The 20,800-nt window shown below is 34.4% G+C and overlaps 1 protein-coding gene across 2 annotated transcripts in view; it reads right to left on the bottom strand.

Moving 5' to 3' along the window:
• Positions 1-829: 829 nt before the first annotated feature.
• The window catches only part of scap (SREBF chaperone), a 47,585-nt gene continuing 27,614 nt past the window's right edge, over positions 830-20,800 (bottom strand). For both annotated transcript variants that reach the window (XM_056474714.1, XM_056474713.1), the window contains exons 15-23: positions 16,561-16,762; positions 16,356-16,471; positions 14,342-14,837; positions 9,674-9,759; positions 9,497-9,579; positions 8,881-9,047; positions 8,555-8,635; positions 6,597-6,803; positions 830-6,167 (exon numbers count right to left, since the gene is read on the bottom strand). In XM_056474714.1, the coding sequence (XP_056330689.1) occupies positions 5,922-6,167; positions 6,597-6,803; positions 8,555-8,635; positions 8,881-9,047; positions 9,497-9,579; positions 9,674-9,759; positions 14,342-14,837; positions 16,356-16,471; positions 16,561-16,762 (1,684 nt within the window). In that variant the 3' untranslated portion in view covers positions 830-5,921. The remainder of the gene's footprint in view (positions 6,168-6,596; positions 6,804-8,554; positions 8,636-8,880; positions 9,048-9,496; positions 9,580-9,673; positions 9,760-14,341; positions 14,838-16,355; positions 16,472-16,560; positions 16,763-20,800) is intronic.

A 20,800-nucleotide genomic window follows, 5' to 3' on the forward strand; every position in this document is an offset into this window, starting at 1 on the left:
TAACAATGGCAGTTCAAAAAGGAAATAATATTTTAGGATATTATTTCGTAAATATTTTTAGTGGGTTTTATCAACTGGTAACAAATTGTGTTTTGCGTATTTATGAATTGTGAATTAATTAAGAATTGGATTTTGCGTATTTATGAATTGTGTTTTGAATTTACGAATCAGATTTTGAATTTACAAATTGTTTTGCATAATTATGAATTGTGTTTTAAAATTACGAATCGGATTTGTGTATTTATAAATTGTTTTGAATTCACGAATTGGATTTGCATGTTTATGAATTGTGTTTTTAAATTACGAATCTGATTTGCATATTTACAAATTGTTTTTTTAATTTATTAATTGAATTTTGTGTTTATCAACTGATCATTTTAGAAGGTACCTACAAGAATCAATTGTTTTTTAGCTCTTTAGATACTTGGAGTCAGTCGTACGTAGTATATGAGGGCTTGTCCAGGATGTAAGAATGGCAGTTTAAAAATTATTATTTTATTTATTTTTAATTACTTTAAATATAATTTCATCATTCGCAAATATTTCTTAATAGGTTTTAACAACAGGTAGTTTTAGAATGTACCTATAAGAATGACCTTTTTTTAGCCTTTAGATTTTTGGCTAACTAAATCTAGCATCTGATAAAGATATTGATATAGATTATTGGAATGATCTCAATCAACGGGGACTGGTTAGAGAAGAATGTCAACGTAGATTTCTACAGAACATGATTGGTCAATATACTGTTGATTTTAACCTTGAAAAATACTTTAATAAAATAGTTTAGCATAAGAAAACAACAATAAAATGAAACAATCTAACAAAAAAATGTATGAAAGCCTTTTATTTGCAAATTAGTACAAAGGTTTTTTTTTCCTGTGTTAAAAATAGAACAGAGCATTAGTTACATCCTCTACTGTCTGGTTACACTGTGTAGTGTATTTGGGAAAGATTGAGAAGAGGGCAGAGCAGCCCCCCAACAAAAAAAAACTAAACAAAAACAATATTTACACCCAATCAGTCTCTCTCTGCCCCCTCCCCATCTTATAAAACAGTGCAACATTCAGGCATTTCACATCACTTTAAAACATCCTCCACCCCACTTCTACTTCAGCAGCAGTAAAAGATACAGCAAGTCGAGAGCGGTATTTCACTTCAACACCTCAAACATCGAATCATGTCTAGGAATGTACTCCTCTGAGAAGGGAGAGTGAAAAGAACACAATGGAGCGTGGTGCTATTTCACTCCTCACAATACACTAAAAACAGCTGACATTGTTTATGGCCATCAAGTAAATGATGCTTTCAGTATAAACATTCCAATGATAATAAATCATTGTCTTCTCTCAGCAGTTGGTTCTCACGTGGTTAATATGCAATCTCATAGTCTGAGACCTATTTCTAACCACTCTAATAAGTATGGAGCCAGATGAGGGTCAAACATAACACATTTTCAAAAATAAAACTCATTCATGCACAGCACGTTTCACATTTACAAAATCCAATTCGTAAATTCAAAACAATTTGTGAATTCACAAGTAAAAATCATAAATACTTGCCCAAATGACTGGGATGTGTGCTTTTTGGGCATTTATGAATTGAATTTATTTATGAATTGTGGTTTGAATTCATGAATTGGATATTTACTAATAGTTTAATTTACAAATTAAATTTTGCGTATTTAAGAATTGTGTTTTGAATTTACGAATTGGATTTGCATATGGATTGTTTTGATATTACAAATCGGATTTCTGTATTTACGAATTGTGTTTTTAATTTACGAATATGATTTTGTGCATTTATTAATTGGATTTTGAATTTACAAATCAGATTTGCATATTTATGGATTGTTTTGAATCTACAAATTGGATTTGCATATTTACGAATTCTGTTTTTAATTTACAAATCGGATTTTGCATATTTATGAATTGTGTTTTGCGTATTTATGAATTGTGTTTTGAAATTACGAATCAGATTTGAGAATTTATGAATCGTTTTGAATTTACCAATTGGATTTGCGTATTTACGAATTGTGTTTTGAAATTACAAATCGGATTTGATTATTTATGAATTGCGTTTTTAAATTACGAATCGGATTTGCGTATTTATAAATTGTTTTGAATTTACAATTTGGATTTGCGTATTTACAAATTGTGTTTTTAAATTACGAATCAGATTTGAATATTTAAGAATTGCGTTTTTAAATTACGAATCGGATTTGCGTATTTATGAATATATTGAATTTACAATTTGGATTTGCGTATTTACGAATTGTGTTTTGAATTTACGAACTGGATTTTGCGTATTTATGAATTGTTTTGAAATTACGATTTGGATTTGCGTATTTACGAATTGTGTTTTGAATTTACGTATTGGATTTTGCGTATTTATGAGTTGTTTTGAATTTACGATTTGGATTTGCGTACTTACGAATTGTGTTTTGAATTTACGAATTGGATTTTGCGTATTTATAAATTGTTTTGAAATTACGATTTGGATTTGCGTATTTACGAATTGTGTTTTGAATTTACGTATTGGATTTTGCGTATTTATGAATTGTTTTGAATTTATGATTTGGATTTGCGTATTTACGAATTGTGTTTTGAATTTACGAATAGGATTTTGCGTATTTATGAATTGTTTTGAATTTACGAATTGTGTTTTGACTTTACGAATTGGATTTTGCGTATTTATGAATTGTTTTGAATTTACGATTTGGGTTTGCGTATTACAAATTGTGTTTTGAATTTATGAAATTGGATTTGCGTATTTACGAATTTTGTTTTGAATTTGCAAATTAAATTTTGTAAATGTGAATGGTGTATGAAATTTATTTTGTAAATGTAACATTTTTCATACTGACTTGGCTCCATAAACAAACAGATAAATTCTGGACTACTGCAGTCTGCTTTCGTTCTTTTCGTGATAACTGGCCACACATTAAATTAAAATGATTGCTATTTTTTATGATTTTGATGATGATTTTTGAGCATCTTTGCATTACACACATCAGCCTCACGCACTCTTGTGAAAGTTCAGCCATATCAATGCCACAATCACAAACCCAATGACAAACGTATATATATAAAAAAACGAAAATCGCACAAAAATAGGGGCCAAATGTTACTACATTGTTTGAGATTGCAAAACTAATCTTCTCATCAAAACGAATTAATATTTACATTCACAAAACATGGCTAATAATTGAGTGAGCATGTGCAGTTTAGTTACTTGCATAAATCAATATTTTTTGTCAATGTTTATGGGGACAATAGTTTCAAAAGAATGGGGGGACACATGATAAAACAAACAATCCTTAACCCCCAAATATTTAAAGCATCAAAATAAAGTTCTAAAGTGCAGTAAAAGCCACCTAAGACTTATTTGCATTGAAAATTGGGAAAATTTTGGCATATATTCTTACCAAATCATAAACTAAAACACAAAATGAGTCAGATACACAAAATGAGTCAGATGCGCACATGTTGATGAGCTTAAATTATGTGTAGAAAACAAAAAAACAACAAAACACAGCTACTGTCTTCTCAGTGCATTCTAGTATTTCAGTTTAAGTTCTTGGGACAACAAATGTGCATTTGTACCAATCCCAGTACTAGAACATCAGGGAAAAACAATCAATTATTTGATTGATATGGCTGTATTAAAACAAACAAGCCGAACCGATGCACATATTAGTGCGGGTTCTGTAGGGCTGGATTGGATACACTAATATTTCATCAAATACACACATCCACTGTGCCTGGTTACAGGGCGCAAAATAAAATGTACAGTAACAACTAATGTCAACGTAATCTCAGTGAAACCTGTAAACTGCTCTACAACAAAAACGCAATAAGAAAATAGAAACATCTAATAATAAAAAAAGCAGCCCTATCCATCACCTTCCAGCCTAAAATCTGCTGCATTTCTATTAATATGACTTTGGGTGACTCGTAATACATGTACATCATAATGTGCACCAATGAACATTTCTATTGTGTTTAAGGCAGAGCTGGAATGAGAACATCTGGCTTTCTCATGTCTCTGGCTACCCCACAAAGACCGAAACTACACCAAAAATGTCAATATTATCATATTATTATTATGGCGTAAGTTAGTCAAAGCTTTTGGTGTGTGTTAAAAATGATGACCACGTCTCCGCTTTAACTTCTCTAGAAGTTTCAAATTCGAATACAAATTGTTAAAAATGTCACTAATAAATAATTGATCTCAATATTAAAAAGATAGATATCCTCTCTCGCCTTTTCCCCAGAGTTTCAGACGTACAGTATGCTTTTTGATAACGCGACCATTCACAGAAAACACAGCATCCGGATGTTTCACCCCAAAATCAAAAGAAAATAAGAAACAACGGGTCGCAAATATAATCGGTTGTCTATTATTTGCACGGTGACAGTATTTAGTGAAAATGTAGCACACTTTCTTTCATTTAAAAAATGAACACTTTGATAAAAGAATGAAAATCATCCTGTAAGGACGTTAAGATCTGTTACATTAGCAAAAATTCAATTATGCTTATGAGGGTCGCACACTGAATGCGCCGCTTGACACCGCACCGCCCAGCATTTTAGTATTCTAAACATAGACTTGTATCTGGGTATGCTAGGGCTGGGCCGATAAACGATATTGTATCGAATCGTGATATAATTGATGTCAATAACAATGAAAAGCTCTGGACTTTTTTTTACTCTGTATTGATCTAAGAGCCAATCACACAGCAGAAATGTGCAACAATGACAATCTAGAAGTGCGTTGATATTATTGTACCGAATTTTCAGGCAATGAAAAATTATCAGCTGAAAATGTTGTCATTTAGTGGACTCTCTAATTTTTGTGGCTTAAGTCATTGTTAATGTACTCTTTTAAATCTGTAAGCATTAAAAACTTATATTGAAATATATATAGTCAGAAATGGAAAATAATTATCGAGATTGCATTTTTGCCATATAGCCCAGCCCTAGGGTACGCACATCGGCGCCCAGTTACGACTCAGGACACTATTCATATTTCTGCCATGCCACACAGCGACATCTGAATAGTTTCATATTAAATAGCATTCGATTGTGCGCATCTGGTGTGCAATACTTCCAACTGTCGTGTCCTTGCGCTGAGCGGCTCATCCGGTGTGCAACCCCCTTTAGACTTACAGTTGTGAATTGAAAAAGATTAATAATTTAGTTATAATTTAGTAATAAGTTACAATAACATGTATTGTGTGTGTGTGTGTGTGTGTGTGTGTGTGTGTGTGTGTACATATATTGTAAAAATAATGACCCCAAAATAGCTTTTCCTGACCAATGGTTCATCTTCCTATGCGGTTATTATGATACAGGACTTGCACTGTAATCAAAGCTCTGACAATTCTTTTGATTACGGGGTGAAGGAGAACCTGTACATTTCTACAGCTCTCATGAGATTCAATCGCAAAGGAACCCTCCTTTCAGCAGGACTAAACTCTGCCTTTTTCTGCCCCATCCACCACCATTCATTCTTGCAAACATTAAGGTGATTCTTAGTGCTGGACAGCATTCACCATCATACACACATACTCACACACACGGGCATCTTAAGGCAGGGCAGGAGAGCCACCTCTCGCTGTCAGCAGCTTTTTTTTTAACACCCTCATATCTGAATTCACACAGAATAATCTGAATGAAATTCTAGCAAAAAGTTAAAAAACGTTCAGGTCTGATGAACGGCAAGAAAAGAAGATTTCATCCGGCTCAGATGTGCTAGAACTCATTCGCTTTCTCCCTACTAAGTGTAGGATGCACAATTAGAGGACATGTAAACGCCATTCATGTGTGCAGTGACCCAGCGGTGACGCTCTTTAAAGGGTGAGTGCTTGGGTTGCCAGCCGCTCTGAAAATCTGCAGGCTGCTGTTTGTGTGTGTTTGTGTTCAGTCCAGCTTCTCCAGAACAGAGGGCACATAGACCAGACTGAGCTCGCTACCAAAGTCACAGATGATGGCGGCGTTGTCCAAAACCAGAAGCTGCCGTACGCTCTGACCTTCGCTGCTTGGCCCTAGGTACACCGTCTGCAGCAGGTCACCATAGTTCAGGTCCCAAAACGACACACAGCCCTGTCCTCCCGTCACCAGCAGGTTTTCAGAAATCACCCCCAGACTGGCCCCACATCCCACCTCCTGAAACACGAGAATATCTGTGTAAAATGCTCATTTTGTTGAATGATTCATGTTGTCTTAAAGGGATAGTTCACCCAAAAATGTATATTCGGTCATCGTTTATTCACCCTTTATTTGTTTCAACACTGTTTAAGATGATGATGATGATGATGATGTATTTTTATTTACAACAAAAGCTATTTTCCAACTCTGTTTCAGATTCTTTCTTCTGTTCAACACAATTAAGATATTTCGAAAAATGTTCTGTAACCATTGACTTCCATAGTGTTTGTTTTCCTACTACGAAAGTCAATGGTGAAAGGTTTCCAGCTTTCTTCAAAAGTGTTCGACAGAAGAAAGAACTCGTTTGAAACCACCTGCGAGCAAGTCAACAGTCCATAAATGTTGAATCTGATGTGAACTATCCCTTCAACTCTCACGATCACGCACCTGTTGTATTGAGTAGAGCTTAATGCCTGTGCTTCGGTCCCAAATGCAAATGAGGTCATCCAAACCGCTGCTAATGATGCAGGATGTTGTGCAAACCAGTGAAGTGACATCACCCCGATGACCGTACACGTGGCTCACCCGGCTGCCAGTAAGGACATCCCACACACAGATGGCTCCGTCTTGGCCTCCACTGGCTAGAACCATAGTCTATAACAAAGCACAGAAGGACATTAGTGTTGGAGAGAATAGGTAACACTTTATTTTAGTGCTCCTGTAGCATGTGCTTACTATAGTAATAACAGAAAATTGAATTATTTACCCATCTATCCACCCATTCATCCATCAATTAATATACATGGTTCCCATTCTAAGCCAAATGTAAAATGTCATGACTTTTCCCTGAATTTCACTGACTAAAATTTTTTTTTTCATGACTTGTAATGAATAGAAAAACAGAAGTCAGAAGTTCTGTTGAGCAGATCTTGAGGTAAAAAAAGAATACTACTAAGATGTGTAATTTTGTGTATGTTTTCACAGCAAAATAACACAACAAATGCTGCAAATAATGCCACAAATTTTTAGAAAAGTCATATAGGCTGCAAAAATTGTCATTTAATTTAGCAAAGTCTAGGAGGGACTGGTTGAGCACTGAGCAGACAAAAAATAGCCACAGACAGTATTTTAACAAGTTCAGCCTGGTGACAAGTGAGAACAGGAATAAAATAATAGCCTAACAAAGACACAATATAGAAAAATACATTATAATAAATTGGGATGCAAGATAAAAATATAAGTAAAACTTTAAAATGACAAACTCTTGATTTTCCTGATATTCCATGACCTGGACGAAACGCATATAAAATCCCCTGACTTTCAATGTCTGGAATAGACCTTTAAAAATGTCATGACCTTGGAAACCCTGAATATAGATATCTTATCTTTCCATCAACATATCCATCCATTATTATTATTACATCCTTCCATCCATCAAAATATGCTTCCATCCAACCATACATCTATGTATCCTCCATGTGTTCATTCATGTATCCAACAACAATACATCTATGTATTTACTAGGCATGGGATAACCAGTTTCAAGGTTTACCGTGGTTTTGGAAAAGTCAGCGTTTTAAAACCACTAAATATTCCTGTTAAACCATTCCTACAGTATATGTAATTTTAATTTAATGTTTTACTTTTTAATTCAATTAAATTCAATTTATCTTTATTTGTATAGCGCTTTTACAATGTAGATTGTGTCAAAGCAGCTTCACATAGAAGATTATAGTGAATTGAAACAGTGTCAGTCCAGTTTTCAGAGTTTAAGTTCAGTTCAGTTTAGTTCAGTTCAGTGTGGTTTAATAATCACTACTGAGAGTCCAAACACAGAAGAGCAAATCCATCGGTGCGCAGCTCTACAAGTCCCGAACCATGCAAGCCAGTGGTGACAGCAGCGAGGAAAAAACTTCACCAATTCGCGGAAGTGAAGGATAAAGCAGTTGATTTTAATCAATGATTTATTTTTGTTATTTAGCCTGACATGTTTACTGTTCCAAACAACTTTAAATGTTTCTTAAAATAAAATATATTGACAAAAAGTTGTTGTGTTTTTACCCAGACATAAAAAAAAAACATATTTTATAGCAGTAATCACAATACCATGATACTGTGAAACCGTGATATTTTTATCCAAGTTTATCGTACCATCAGAATCTTATACCGGCCCATGCCTAATATTTACCCATTTATCCAACAATGAGTCCACCAATTTATCATCCCCCATGTATCAAACCATGTATGCACCATTTATTAATGTATCCACCTATCTAACTATCCACCCATAAATCCACCTACCAACCACACATTAATGTATTTGTCCATTCATTGTCAAATCAATCAATCAATCACAGCAGTCTTGCACAAGATATGCACGTGTGATATAGTGGTGTGCTTCTGACCTGGTCTATGTAGATGGCGGTTATACCACCTGAGTGGCCCTGCAGGGTGAAGAGGCAACAGGAATCCTCCAAACGATACACCTATAAAGGAATTAAAATGATAATTATTGTGAAAAGTGTTTACAAATAAACTTGAATTGAACTGAATTAGATTAAATAAAAAGCAGGTATGCGTTAACTGTAGGAATCAGAATCTGTGCCTACATGAAGCTTTAGTGCCTAATATTTTCGGTAAACTTTATTAGACAAGTGTTGCTTACTTTGCTTCTCAATTTCTCAAGCTATTGTAATGAATATGTGTGCGTGCTATATATAAATGATCTTACCCTGACTGTATGGTCCTGGCTGCCGGTGACCACTCTGCCAGCAGCAGCTTTCAGCACAGTGATGGGTTTCTGATGGGCACACTGTACTGAGCGAGTGAGCTGACAGCTGATCACATCCTCACTGCTGTAACAGGGGGACGGTGGTAGACTACCTCGGCCTGGTGGTCCTGATGCAAAAGAAATGTATCAGTTAAGCGCTTAAAATTCATTTTCCCGGTCAGTCACTGTAAGTGTATATCCTCCCATTTTAGGTTAATAATAATGATTTTGACTTTTGCCAGTGGAAATCACACATACTGCAAAGTAAACTACAAATATAAAACTTTACATACATTTAATAAATTTGTTATCCTCTTAATATTTTGCATAATTTAATGGTTTGTACGTATAATGAAATTCCAGGACGTTAAAAATTTTTTTTAAGTTTTATTTTTTAGTTTTCAAACACTACAATTAGAGAATTGTCAAAAAATGAAAACGTTAATGAGTATACATTACACTTCAACATTCATTACATTTTCTGGCAGGAAAATTCACTACATTCCCTGATATTTGCAGGTTTTTAAAGCAAAAGTGTTTTAATATCCTTTGCCGAATACACAAAGACATGCCTCACCTCGATATTGCAGCAACCCGAGTGGCTTGTTGATCTCCACTGTGAAAAAATCCAGTGAGCCATTTAATCGGGCTGCGACAATTCTGCAAAAGAAAACATCACTGTTAGCAGGAGAATGCGAGCTGGTGTGAAACTGGTGTGGCATATGCATGCAATTCAGGTTGTTGTGAAATGCACCTGTTGTTAAGAAAAGCCAAGGCTGTAATTCCAGAAACTCCATCTTCATTACTGCACCGTAAAGATCCCTCTACTGCATCCCACAGCTGGTAGAACAGGAAATGAAGAAGGCAGGTTAAAAACAGTGGCTAGCTATGAGCCCATCCAAAGTTGTGAATTTACATTATGCTCAAAAATAGATATATATATAAAATGCAGTTTCCATTTTTATGTGTTCAATAGAAGGCAAATTGAGAAGACTAAGAAATTACACTGATATATGTCTTAAATGTCATTTTTTAAAATAAAAAAATTAATCTGAGGGTTCAAAACATCAAAAAAATCGAAATACCGACAAAACTGCCATTACTAATCAGTAATGAGTAGGCCCACACGGAATCTGTGCGCGCAGAAATCTGTAGATTTTTAGCTCATCATTGAGTCTGTTTATTTACCCGTGTAAATGTGTGTAAATTAATGTTTCTTCAGTTTTTTAATTAATTTCAGTTATATTACTGACTAATATGAAAACATTCATCTGATTTGTTTACAATAGTTTGTAAAGTAATATTTTTTGTCTTTTAGTAGATGCATTTATTTGCTCTATCAAATAATATATCTAGATGGATTTGCATTGTAAACATTAAATAAAAGTTAAAAAGATATTTTTTATTTCATATATTAAGCTTTTACGATACTACCAAAATAATTCCTGCATAAATCCACAGATTTAAAAAAAAAATATATAACACAATGTCTGCAGATTCAGTCTGGCCCTAGTACAGGGTTTCTGCAGATATCATAATGTCAAATTTAAGACTTTTTAAGACCATTAAGTATTAAATTTAAGACCTATATCACAATATCAAAAACACGCATACACATAAAAAGAAAATGCAAAATCACAAAATTAGTGTTAAAATAAATATATTCAAATTGAACAGTACTGAAGACAGGTTGGATGCATCATTGAACTACAGAAAAATACAAACAAACAAACATCTTACGGCTGATGCGGCATCGCGCACCTCACAAAACGGACGAGGCTTTTATACCTGATGTGTTCGCCATAGAGATATTTTTTTAAATGACAGGGCGGTCAAAAGAAACTGACAGTAAAATCAGACAAATAAAAAGAGAAGTAGAAAGTTTCCGGAACCAAGTAATATCATTAACATCATTGAATATTTTTTTTGGGGGGGGGCTCTTTTTTTGTTTTAACAAACTTATCCCTCAGGTTTTTCCAAACTTTTCCAAAAACTTTCCTCCTTTCCCACCACTGTTGCAATTTCTAGCCAAGAATTATTGGTCATCTGGTTCTCCCTATAATCACGCATAGACCGATCATAGAGATGTCTGTACAGTCGTACCCGTTTCAGACAAAATATCTTCAGTGTTTCATATTCAACTCAAATCAAATGCTCCGCTATGGTGTTATTTCACTGACAAAAGTCGTGAGGTGCAGTATTACAAGTCAAGAGCGCATTCATGTAATACGAGCGAGTGAATCTCTTTGTTCGTGCACCGATTTCCTGTTTGTGGACAAAACTGCATGCGAGCTCTCAAATGTAATGCGCTACTCACGCACAAATTTTCTCACTCTCAAATATGTGCTGCTCACACACACATTTTTTTTCACGCTCTCAGTACACTGCTCGCTCAGTGACATTATATGCAGACTCACAATGCGTGTCTTGTGTTCCTTATTCATTTCGTGCTTCTTGATACGATTTATATTAGTACACTATTTATTAACAATAACCAAAATACTAAAATAGAATTACATATTACATTTTTAATCTAATAAAGCATAACATTTTTGGCTGTATGTTACATGATGAGATATTTTCAGTTTCATACAGAGAATACTTTTATTTTTAAAACATTTATTAAACATCCAAAAGGTGCACCATACTAATAAAATAAAAAACATTGAAATATAACTAATGCAAGCAGAAATGTAACTGTGATAGAAAATAGGGAAAAACTTGATATGATATTATAGCATACTTTACTATTCACTCTTCAAATAAACCTCACTATCAATCCCATTTTATCATGGCAACTCAAATGAAATGAACTAGTATATGTTGTCTGCCACATTGTTGATGAGATTTTGGAGGACATTTACCCTGTCATCCTCTTCATTTTGAGGAAAAGCTGTTCCACAGGGCCCCTGAACACATATATTGGCATGTAGGCTACAGTGTTTTGAACAGTACTATAGTAAAGTACTTCAATTACTCTGCTGTGGTAAGACTATAGTTGCTATTGCAACATAACAAGTGTAATATAAACAAACTACCCAGTGCTGTAGTTTTTTTTTTACAATATTGCGTATATTTGACTACAATTCACCACACTTTACTGTAGTAAAACTACACTGTATTTCATTTTATCAGTTCACTATTGTAAATAATAGCCTAAAACATAGGCAGTATACCTAACACTCAAAAACACTAGTATTTATTATAGAATTTACCTTACTTTTAGGTTTTCGTGTATTGATAATAAACAGTGTAGCAATATATAAACCACATCAACATTCTTGGGATAACGAATTTAACATGAGGATCTCTGGAGAGCAAAAGCACGAAAGGAAGAGGAAACACAAGACACAAAAATTCCGCACTGCAATATTTACACTCCTCCATAAAATGTATAGCATATGTGACTGTATCGGCTGCTTTTTGCTGTACTTAGTGACAAAAGAAGAATATTAAATGTTGTTCTCGATCCATGATGGAACTTGCAGGCATTTGAAAGACTTGTCCCTCACACCTAATTTCTGTCGTCTGTCAGGTAAGCGGGCTGTAAGCACGCGAGCGATACACTTATTTAAATGTATTATGATAATACTATGTAGGCACATTTATACACACAGTTTTAAAACTTTTCCAACAACCGTAAAGCAAAACAGATGTATTTCCCACCTAAAAACGATCCAAAAGGCACGTAGGTCTATGTGTTTTTGCATATTTATTTGTTTATAATATATAGCGTGGATTATAATATAATAAACAGAGAGATTAACTATTTGTCATGGACCGTATTTCAAAAAAAAGCTAGAAAAGTTGTCTGTAGCAGGGTGGTGCTGAGGTCACAGGCGAGCACCCCGAAGGCACTGTAGTCCATTTATAGCCTAATGTTAGCTTTTCAATTCTTGCGTTTGCATTTAAGATGCAAAAGTGCTAAACGTTGTATTTTCGTGTGAGGATTATTCGCCTGGACAAAACGTGTAAGTGTAACGAACAGTGTTTGAACATAGAGCTTATTATTAGCAAACTTCGAAAAGCCTATGGAAAAATCCTAAGGGGATTTTATCGAGGGAACCAGTTTTATGCTAGCAGCCGATTAGCTTACAAGGTGACGTTATAGTTCCTCCACTCTTTTGCATGTTGACCTCATTTGTAGTTGTAATACCGCAAATTATAATTAGACTAGTGAAATAAAGAACACCACGAAAACCTAGCAACAACAATAAAAAAGAATTTAAATGAGCATTAGATGTATCGTTACATGGGCATTGGAAAAATAAGACCTGTGCAAAAATATTTAAGACCTAGAACAGCCAATTTAAGACTTTTTAAGACCCTGCGGAAACCCTGTAGTAATGAGTTTTGATACATTTACAGAAGGAAATTTACTAAATATATTCATGTAACATGATCTTTTCTTAATATTCAAATATGATTTTTGGCATAAAAGAAAAATCGATAATTTAGACCCATTCAATGTATTTTTGTCTATTGCCAAAAAAAAACATAAGGCGGTGTGGTCCAGGCAGGGTCACTTATGAATAATAATAAAAGAAATCTATTTTTTCCTCCATAGCAAATCAGTTACACCTCAGACCAGTAAATGGTAAACACCAAAATAAACATATTTGGCAGCAGTGCCTAATGTTTGTAAAAAATAACTGTATAAGAGAGTTCTACCATCTGAGATAGTGTTGAGGAGGTGATCAGTTCACTGGTTAATCTAGTTATACAATCAAATTATCAGTTGAGGAAAAATCCTAAGATGATTTTGATGTGCATCATTTTTTTCAGTAAATGTGTTTCCATCAGAGTTCATGAACATAATATTTTTAAATCCAATTCATAATATATACCCAGTTGAGCACATTATAAGAATTTATGGGGATATTGGTACTTCCAATCACAGTTTTTTTATAAGAGTCCTAAAATGTACATACAATTTTCAACACATTTCTAAACATAATAACTAATTTCTAAAAACTGATTACTTTCCTGTTTGCCATGATGACAGTACATAATATTTTATAAGGTGCTAGTATTCCACTTAAAGTGACATTTAAAGGCTTACGGTTAGCCTTAAGGTTGACATTTAAAGGCTAGGTTAATTAGGCAAGTTAGGGTAATTAGGCAAGTCATTGTATAACGATTGTTTGTTCTGCAGACATTCGAAAACAGATATTGCTTAAGGGCGCTAATAATATTGACCTTAAAATGGTTTTACAAAAAAATAAAACTGCTTTTATTCTAGCTGAAATAAAACAAATATGATTTTCTCCAGAAGAAAAAATATTATAGCAAACACTGTAAAAAATTCCTTGCTCTGTTAAACATAATTTGGGAAATATTTAAAAAAAGAAAATTAATAATAATCATTTTGACTTCAACTGTAGGTATTTATAGTTGAAAAAACCTCACTTCTTTCCCTCACCTCCAGTTTTCCAGTGCTGCGGCCCGTGGCAATGAGGTTCCCCCTGAGCTCCATGGCCCACACAGAGCTGTCCCAGTCTGCACTGCTCTGTGGGGGGAGCTCAGGAGGCAGGACCGGCTGATCCCCGAGGCTGCGGCGCCTTTGCTGTGAGGCTGGAGGAGACGGAGGGAAGACCAGCGCTGGTGAGGGCTCGTGCTCCTGGTACGCTTTCTCCACCAAACTCCCAAAGTCAAAACCAGAGCCACTCAGAGCCTGAGATGGAGGCAGCGCCCCGAAGTTGGTGTCGATGAGAGGCGTGAGGTCCGGTTGGTCTCCAAACAGGGCAAGACGAGCAGGGGTGGTCCTCCTCCTTATTGGGAAAATATCTACATCCGGGCCTCCCATCGCTCCTCCTGGTTCTCGAAAGTCTGCAGCTATTCCCTCTGCCTCAAAAGCACTGATGTGATCCCAGCCATCACGGTGCTCCCAACAACCGTTGCTGCTGCTCCTGCGCAGGCTAACAATGGACACAAGCACGTTAAAAAATACACATTTAGCATTTCATTGCTTGTTTTGCACACATTTTTAAAAAATTCCCACTTTTTTTAAAAACGTTTTTTGTAAACATAATTTTTTTTTTTTATTCAGCGTTTCAAAGTTAAATTTAAGACTTTCTAAGACCTTTTTAAGATCATGAAGAATGAAATTTAAGACTTGTATAGGCCTAAACACTAAAGATTTTTTAATGGCCCAGCAGAAAAAAAAACTAAATTACTTGCCCCATCAAAAAAATACAGCTAATTAGTTATTTCTTAGCTACATATTTTAAATAATGTCAAAACAAGCAGACTCTAGCTGTATACATGCAATTTTTTCAGCATAACTTAAACTCTTTAAAACTTTAATAAACTAAATGTATGCACAACAGACTGTTATAATATTAGTTATAAATAGAGTATTGCTAAAAGTTTTATTGAGATGTATTGTCAGAGATTGGATGTGTGATGGATCAACTGGGTAGCATTAGATCAAGAGAAAATCAGCACACTGGCACTTTACTGTAGCTCTCAAAAAAAAAATCATTACCACAACGTTTCGACCTACATGGTCGAGCTAAAGTGCCAGTGTGTTGATTTTCTTTTGCTACTGTGTTTGTTTTTGATCGAGCACCTGCCTTTGAGATTTCTAGATGCGCGCACATTTCTGTTTCAACTGGGTAACTTTACATAAACAATTAAGACCCGTTTAAAATTATTTAAGATTTATAATATTTCAGTGAATTTAATATTTTGCAAGGCCTAACAATTTTTTTTTATTTAAGAAATTTTAAAACTTTAAGACCCCGCAGACACCCTATAATTGACTAAAATATTGCTAAAATATTACCTGTAATGTCAATTTTTTTACAGTAATACTGTGAAAACACTTTATTGTAGTAATACTTAAATTTAATAAAAATATATATATACTTTTTAAAGGGATTTTTAATCTTTATTTTATAAGAAAGTAAAGTGGAGGCAGGAATGCATGGGGAGCAGAGAGAGGGGAAGAATCAGAAAGGACCTGGAGTTAGGAATCAAACTCGGTTGCTGTGAACATCTCAGTGCTACATCAATGCACTAACCACTAGGCTATTGGCACTGACCATTTAAAAATGTTATTTTAAAAAAGTGTTTTTTTGTATTATTATCAATTAAATGCAGGATTGGTGAGCATTACAATTTTAAAAGCAGTTAAAATTAGTTTCAAAATGTAATATTTTATTAATTGAATATATGTACATTTGTTATTATACATGTAAAAAACTATATTATACATGTACCTCATAAAAACGTTGGGAAATGTTGGGAAAACATAAAAAAATAAGTTAAATTATTAGATTTTACGAATTAAAGTGGATTGAACATAAAACAATTAAGTTGTCCCCCCCAAAAATATTTTAAACAAGTAGTTTACAGTAAACATTATTTTTTGAGCGTACATTAATTAAACATTAAGCCGTCTGTCTGTTTATTTGAGTTATACATTTCCTTACCCTTTGTTGGGTATAACAGTAAGACAGTCTCCAGTCTGTGCGTCCCATACACGGATCTGTCCCGCCAGACAACAGCTGGCCAGCAGCATGCCATCACTGGCCAGACACTCAATGTCCTGAAGAGAGGTGCCAAAAGATCTTTTAAATATCTCAAGAGTGCATTTATAGAAAAAAATTCAATCCCTGTCGACTCCAGTCAACTTACCATACTGTGACCTCTCAGCAGCAGAGGGGAAATTTCACTGATTGGGGGTGAATATCCATACTCATCGCAGGGCAGGTCTCCACGGCGACGACGACCATGGGGCACACCGTTCTGCCCATAGTTTCGAGGGCAGAGCACACGATAGAGACAGAAGAGTAAGAGCACCAGCACAACACCGGCGAAAAGCCCAAGAGCTGCCACTCTGCACAAACACACACATTATAAAACATAAGAGACTTGTAGTAATACAATTTGCTTGGTGGCTCAAAGTGACCTTTAGCATTAAAGAAATATGAGAATAAACAATATAAATAAAATAAATAAATAAATATGTAAAGTAAATAATATAAATAACTTTACAAGAATGGGATATATTTCAAGAGGAATTGGATAGTGCAAACAGGTATTACATTGAAAGAAGATAGTAATGTAAATAATAATACAGTCTGTTAACATTATTAAAAGTGTGTTAAACCTCAACAGTCAGAACAACAGTCTAAAACAGCCTGTCCAATCAATGCAAAATGAGAGTTTGAAAAACATGTACTTAAATACTGCCTATTTTTATTGCCTATTTTAATACTGCCTAACAAAATAAATCACACACTTCACTTTAACTGCCCCATTATGCTTTTTATTTTGTTATTATCATTCATAAAGTGTGTGATACAGCTGTTTATGAATGTGAAAGGGTAACACTTCAGTTTAGGTTACAATTCACTGTATTAATAAACCATTAACTAACACTACTAGCTTAATAATCTACTAATTAGCTGTTTATTAATAGTTAGTAAGGTAGAAGTTGGGTTTAGGTTTTGGGTAGGATTACGGATGCAGAATAGGGTCATACTTTATAACTGCTAATGAACAGTTAATATCTTAATAACAGGCAGGTAGTAGATAATTGCATGAATTGTGACCTAAACTAAAGTGTTACCTGTGAAAGATCTGTAGTTTACCAAAAAGAGAGGACTGATTCTGATCTGCCTGAAATGAGTCATCAGTAATTCCAGTCTTAGCCTAATTTGCATAACGCCAACCCTTTGGTCTTCACTGGCCGCCAATGAGTGTGTACTTTGCTCTCAAACACAGTAGTTGTAACTGAGACCTTGAAGAGTTTGCTTTGTGATTGAATCGATATGGAAAAGCCAACACCATTGTGTTCATGTCACGGAACTTATGATAAAATGATGATTATCACAACACAGTTGACCCTCAAAATGATAACATGTTCGGGAAATGTTTGGTATAATATACTGTTGAAGGCTAAATTATTAGCCCTTCAGTAAAAATTTTCAAATATTTCCCAAGTGCCGTTTAATGCAAGGAAGTTTTTATAGTATTTCTTATTTAAAAACTCTGGAGAAAGTCTTATTTCTTGTAGTTTGGCTGAAATAAAGGATTAATAATAATAATAATAATATTATTATTATGGTCAATATTGTTAACCATCTTAAGTAATAATAGTGATCCAATTAGCTTAGTAAGGCTTTAAGTTGCACTTCAAGCTAAATACTGATGTCTTGCAAAATACCTAGTGAAATATTATGTACTGTCATCATGGCAAAATGAAAGAAATTTGTTATTAAAACAATTACGTTTAAAAATGTTTGTAGAAAAATAAAACAGCGCTTGGTAAATATATTTTTAAAAAGAATTTAAATTTCACAAGAGGAGTTAACAGTTAATAGGAACTAATAATTTTCTTCAACCATATAAGTCCTTGTGGAACTAAATGGCACTGCTTTGTGCAACAAGGTTTGTATAATAGCAGATAAGCCTCATATCGATCATGCAACTAGCTCTAAAAAAAGACAAATGCTTAAAAGTTATGGCCCATTTCCACTGAGTGGTACAGTATGGTACAGTAAGGTATGGTATGCTTTTATGCCCGTTTCCACTGTCAAAAAGTATCAAAAAATGAACCGTGCCATATCACTTTTTGGGTACCCTTTCCAAAGTGTACCTAGCACAACAAGCACAAAAGGGGGAACGAGACATGCAGCTGAATGCTAATGGTTTACAGAGAAACGTCACTAGCGCTTGCACAAGCCAGGAGAATTAAAACAAAGGAAGCGCCATTTATAAATACACAGCCAAGACATTACGCCGTAATAATATATACAGTTGAAGTCAGAATTATTAGTCCCCCTGAATTATTAGCCCCCCTGTAAATTTTTTCCCCAATTTGTTTAAAGGAGAGCAGATTTCTACAACACATTTCTAAACATAATAGTTTTAATAACTCATTTCTAATAACTGATTTATTTTATCTTTGCCATGATGACAGTAAATCATATTTGACTAGATTTTTTTCAAGACATTTCTATACAGCTTAAAGTGACATTTAAAGGCTTAACTAGGATAATTAAGTTAACTAGGCAGGTTAGGGTATTTAGGAAATTTATTGTATAACGATGGTTTGTTCTATAGACTATCGAAAAAAATATAGCCAATTTTGACCTTAAAATGTTTTTTTAAAAATTAAAAACTACTTTTATTCCAGCAGAAATAAAAACTAATAAGATGTTTTCCAGAAGAAAAAATATTATCAGATATACTGTGAAAATTTCATTGCTCTGTTAAACATAATTTGGGAAATATTTAAAAAAGAAAAAATAATTTAAAAGGGGGCTAATAATTCTGATTTCAACTGTACATATAATAATAAGCCATGGTCCACCCGACCTCAAACTTAATCATCAAGCTGATGATAATAACATGCGCTTGATTATTGAATTGCTTCTGATATCTTTTCAGAAATGGACAAATGCGAGAGTGAAGCACGAGAACCCCAAAAACAAAGGAGAAGCCCGAAAAAAAAACAAAGGAGCAAATGATTCTTTCAGCAACCTAAAACATGAACAAACTGCCATGTTTAACTATTATCATCACCTTTTGGACTATTATGAACTCGGAATGACGAAATTGCTTTTTAACAAAAATGTTACATGTTAATGTTAACGGTTAATGTGCCGTGAAGAACAAAGATGAGAGGTATTTACTGTATTTGTTTCGTATCATTTATGAACTGTAATGTATGAGACTGTAAGGGTCTGTATGCGTTTATAAATGTTTTATTTATCTTTTTATTATATAATCTTAGACATTACAGCAGGCTTTTTCGCATTATCATTAACACCACGCCCACAAAAAGGGTACCATTAGGCAGTGGAGACACAAGCCTTATAAAGGTGACCCTTACCAAATCGTACCATACTGTACCACTCAGTGGAAACTAGGCATCATGGAACAACACAAATATCTCTGATTTAGCTGAAAGCCAGATGAAACAGTGTTCACTTTCTCTATAGCACAAATATATGACAAAACTAATTATCAATTTTATAGACTAATATCAACAATTTTCTTAGCTATATTGCCCTGAACTTAATTGAATGAAAATCTATTGTAGAAGTCCATTACAGAAAAAAAAAATCATACAAAAAACCTTGTTATCTTTCACGTCAGATCATGGTGCGTACCATGCTTACCAATACCATGCTTGCATGTCATGCTACTCACTCTAATGGCAAATAAGTTGTATTTCTCATGGTCGTCATACAGTTTTTTGCTGCACAAATGTGAAATTTGTATGAAGCAGCTGACCTTCTGAAGTCACATGTAATGTTTTGACAAAGCTTTTGGTTCCTTCCCTGAACTTTGAATGTCTCGGAGGATGAGAAAGCTCTCGGATTTCATCTAAAATATTTTAATTTCTGTTTTAAAGATGAACGAAAATCTAAGAGGGATTGTAATGACTGAGTAATTAATAATTAATAACAACATTTCCGTTTTTGGCGAACTATCTCTTCAAAGTGCCCCTTTAGTGGGCCAATAAATCAATTTAAAGCTGGCATTTGAGCTTAAACCCCTCGCAAAACAAGTCCCTCTAGAAATTCCAGTCCACACACTTTCACAAATAGGAATTCTAAGGTAAGCAAGATCTCAGTTTGTGCACTCAGTGTTGATCTTTCCTTACAGAGTAAAAACAGCACAGAAAACAGGAAACGCAGGCAGGGGGCCAGGCTTTAAAAAAAAACTGACCTACATCCATCTGATGCGTATCTAACCATTATAACAACAACCTCAAAGATAAAAGCAAAGCCTTGAAACAATGACCTTCAATGCCGCAATCGGAGTTTGTTTGCTTAAGAATGAGGCTATTGTTTGTCACTGCAGTCCCATAGTTGGACCTCCAGTGTGTGCTAATATGCAATATGAATGAGAGCTTATAGTT

The sequence above is a fragment of the Danio aesculapii genome, chromosome 16 (assembly GCF_903798145.1).
Source record: "Danio aesculapii chromosome 16, fDanAes4.1, whole genome shotgun sequence".
In the NCBI taxonomy this organism is placed as follows: domain Eukaryota; kingdom Metazoa; phylum Chordata; class Actinopteri; order Cypriniformes; family Danionidae; genus Danio; species Danio aesculapii.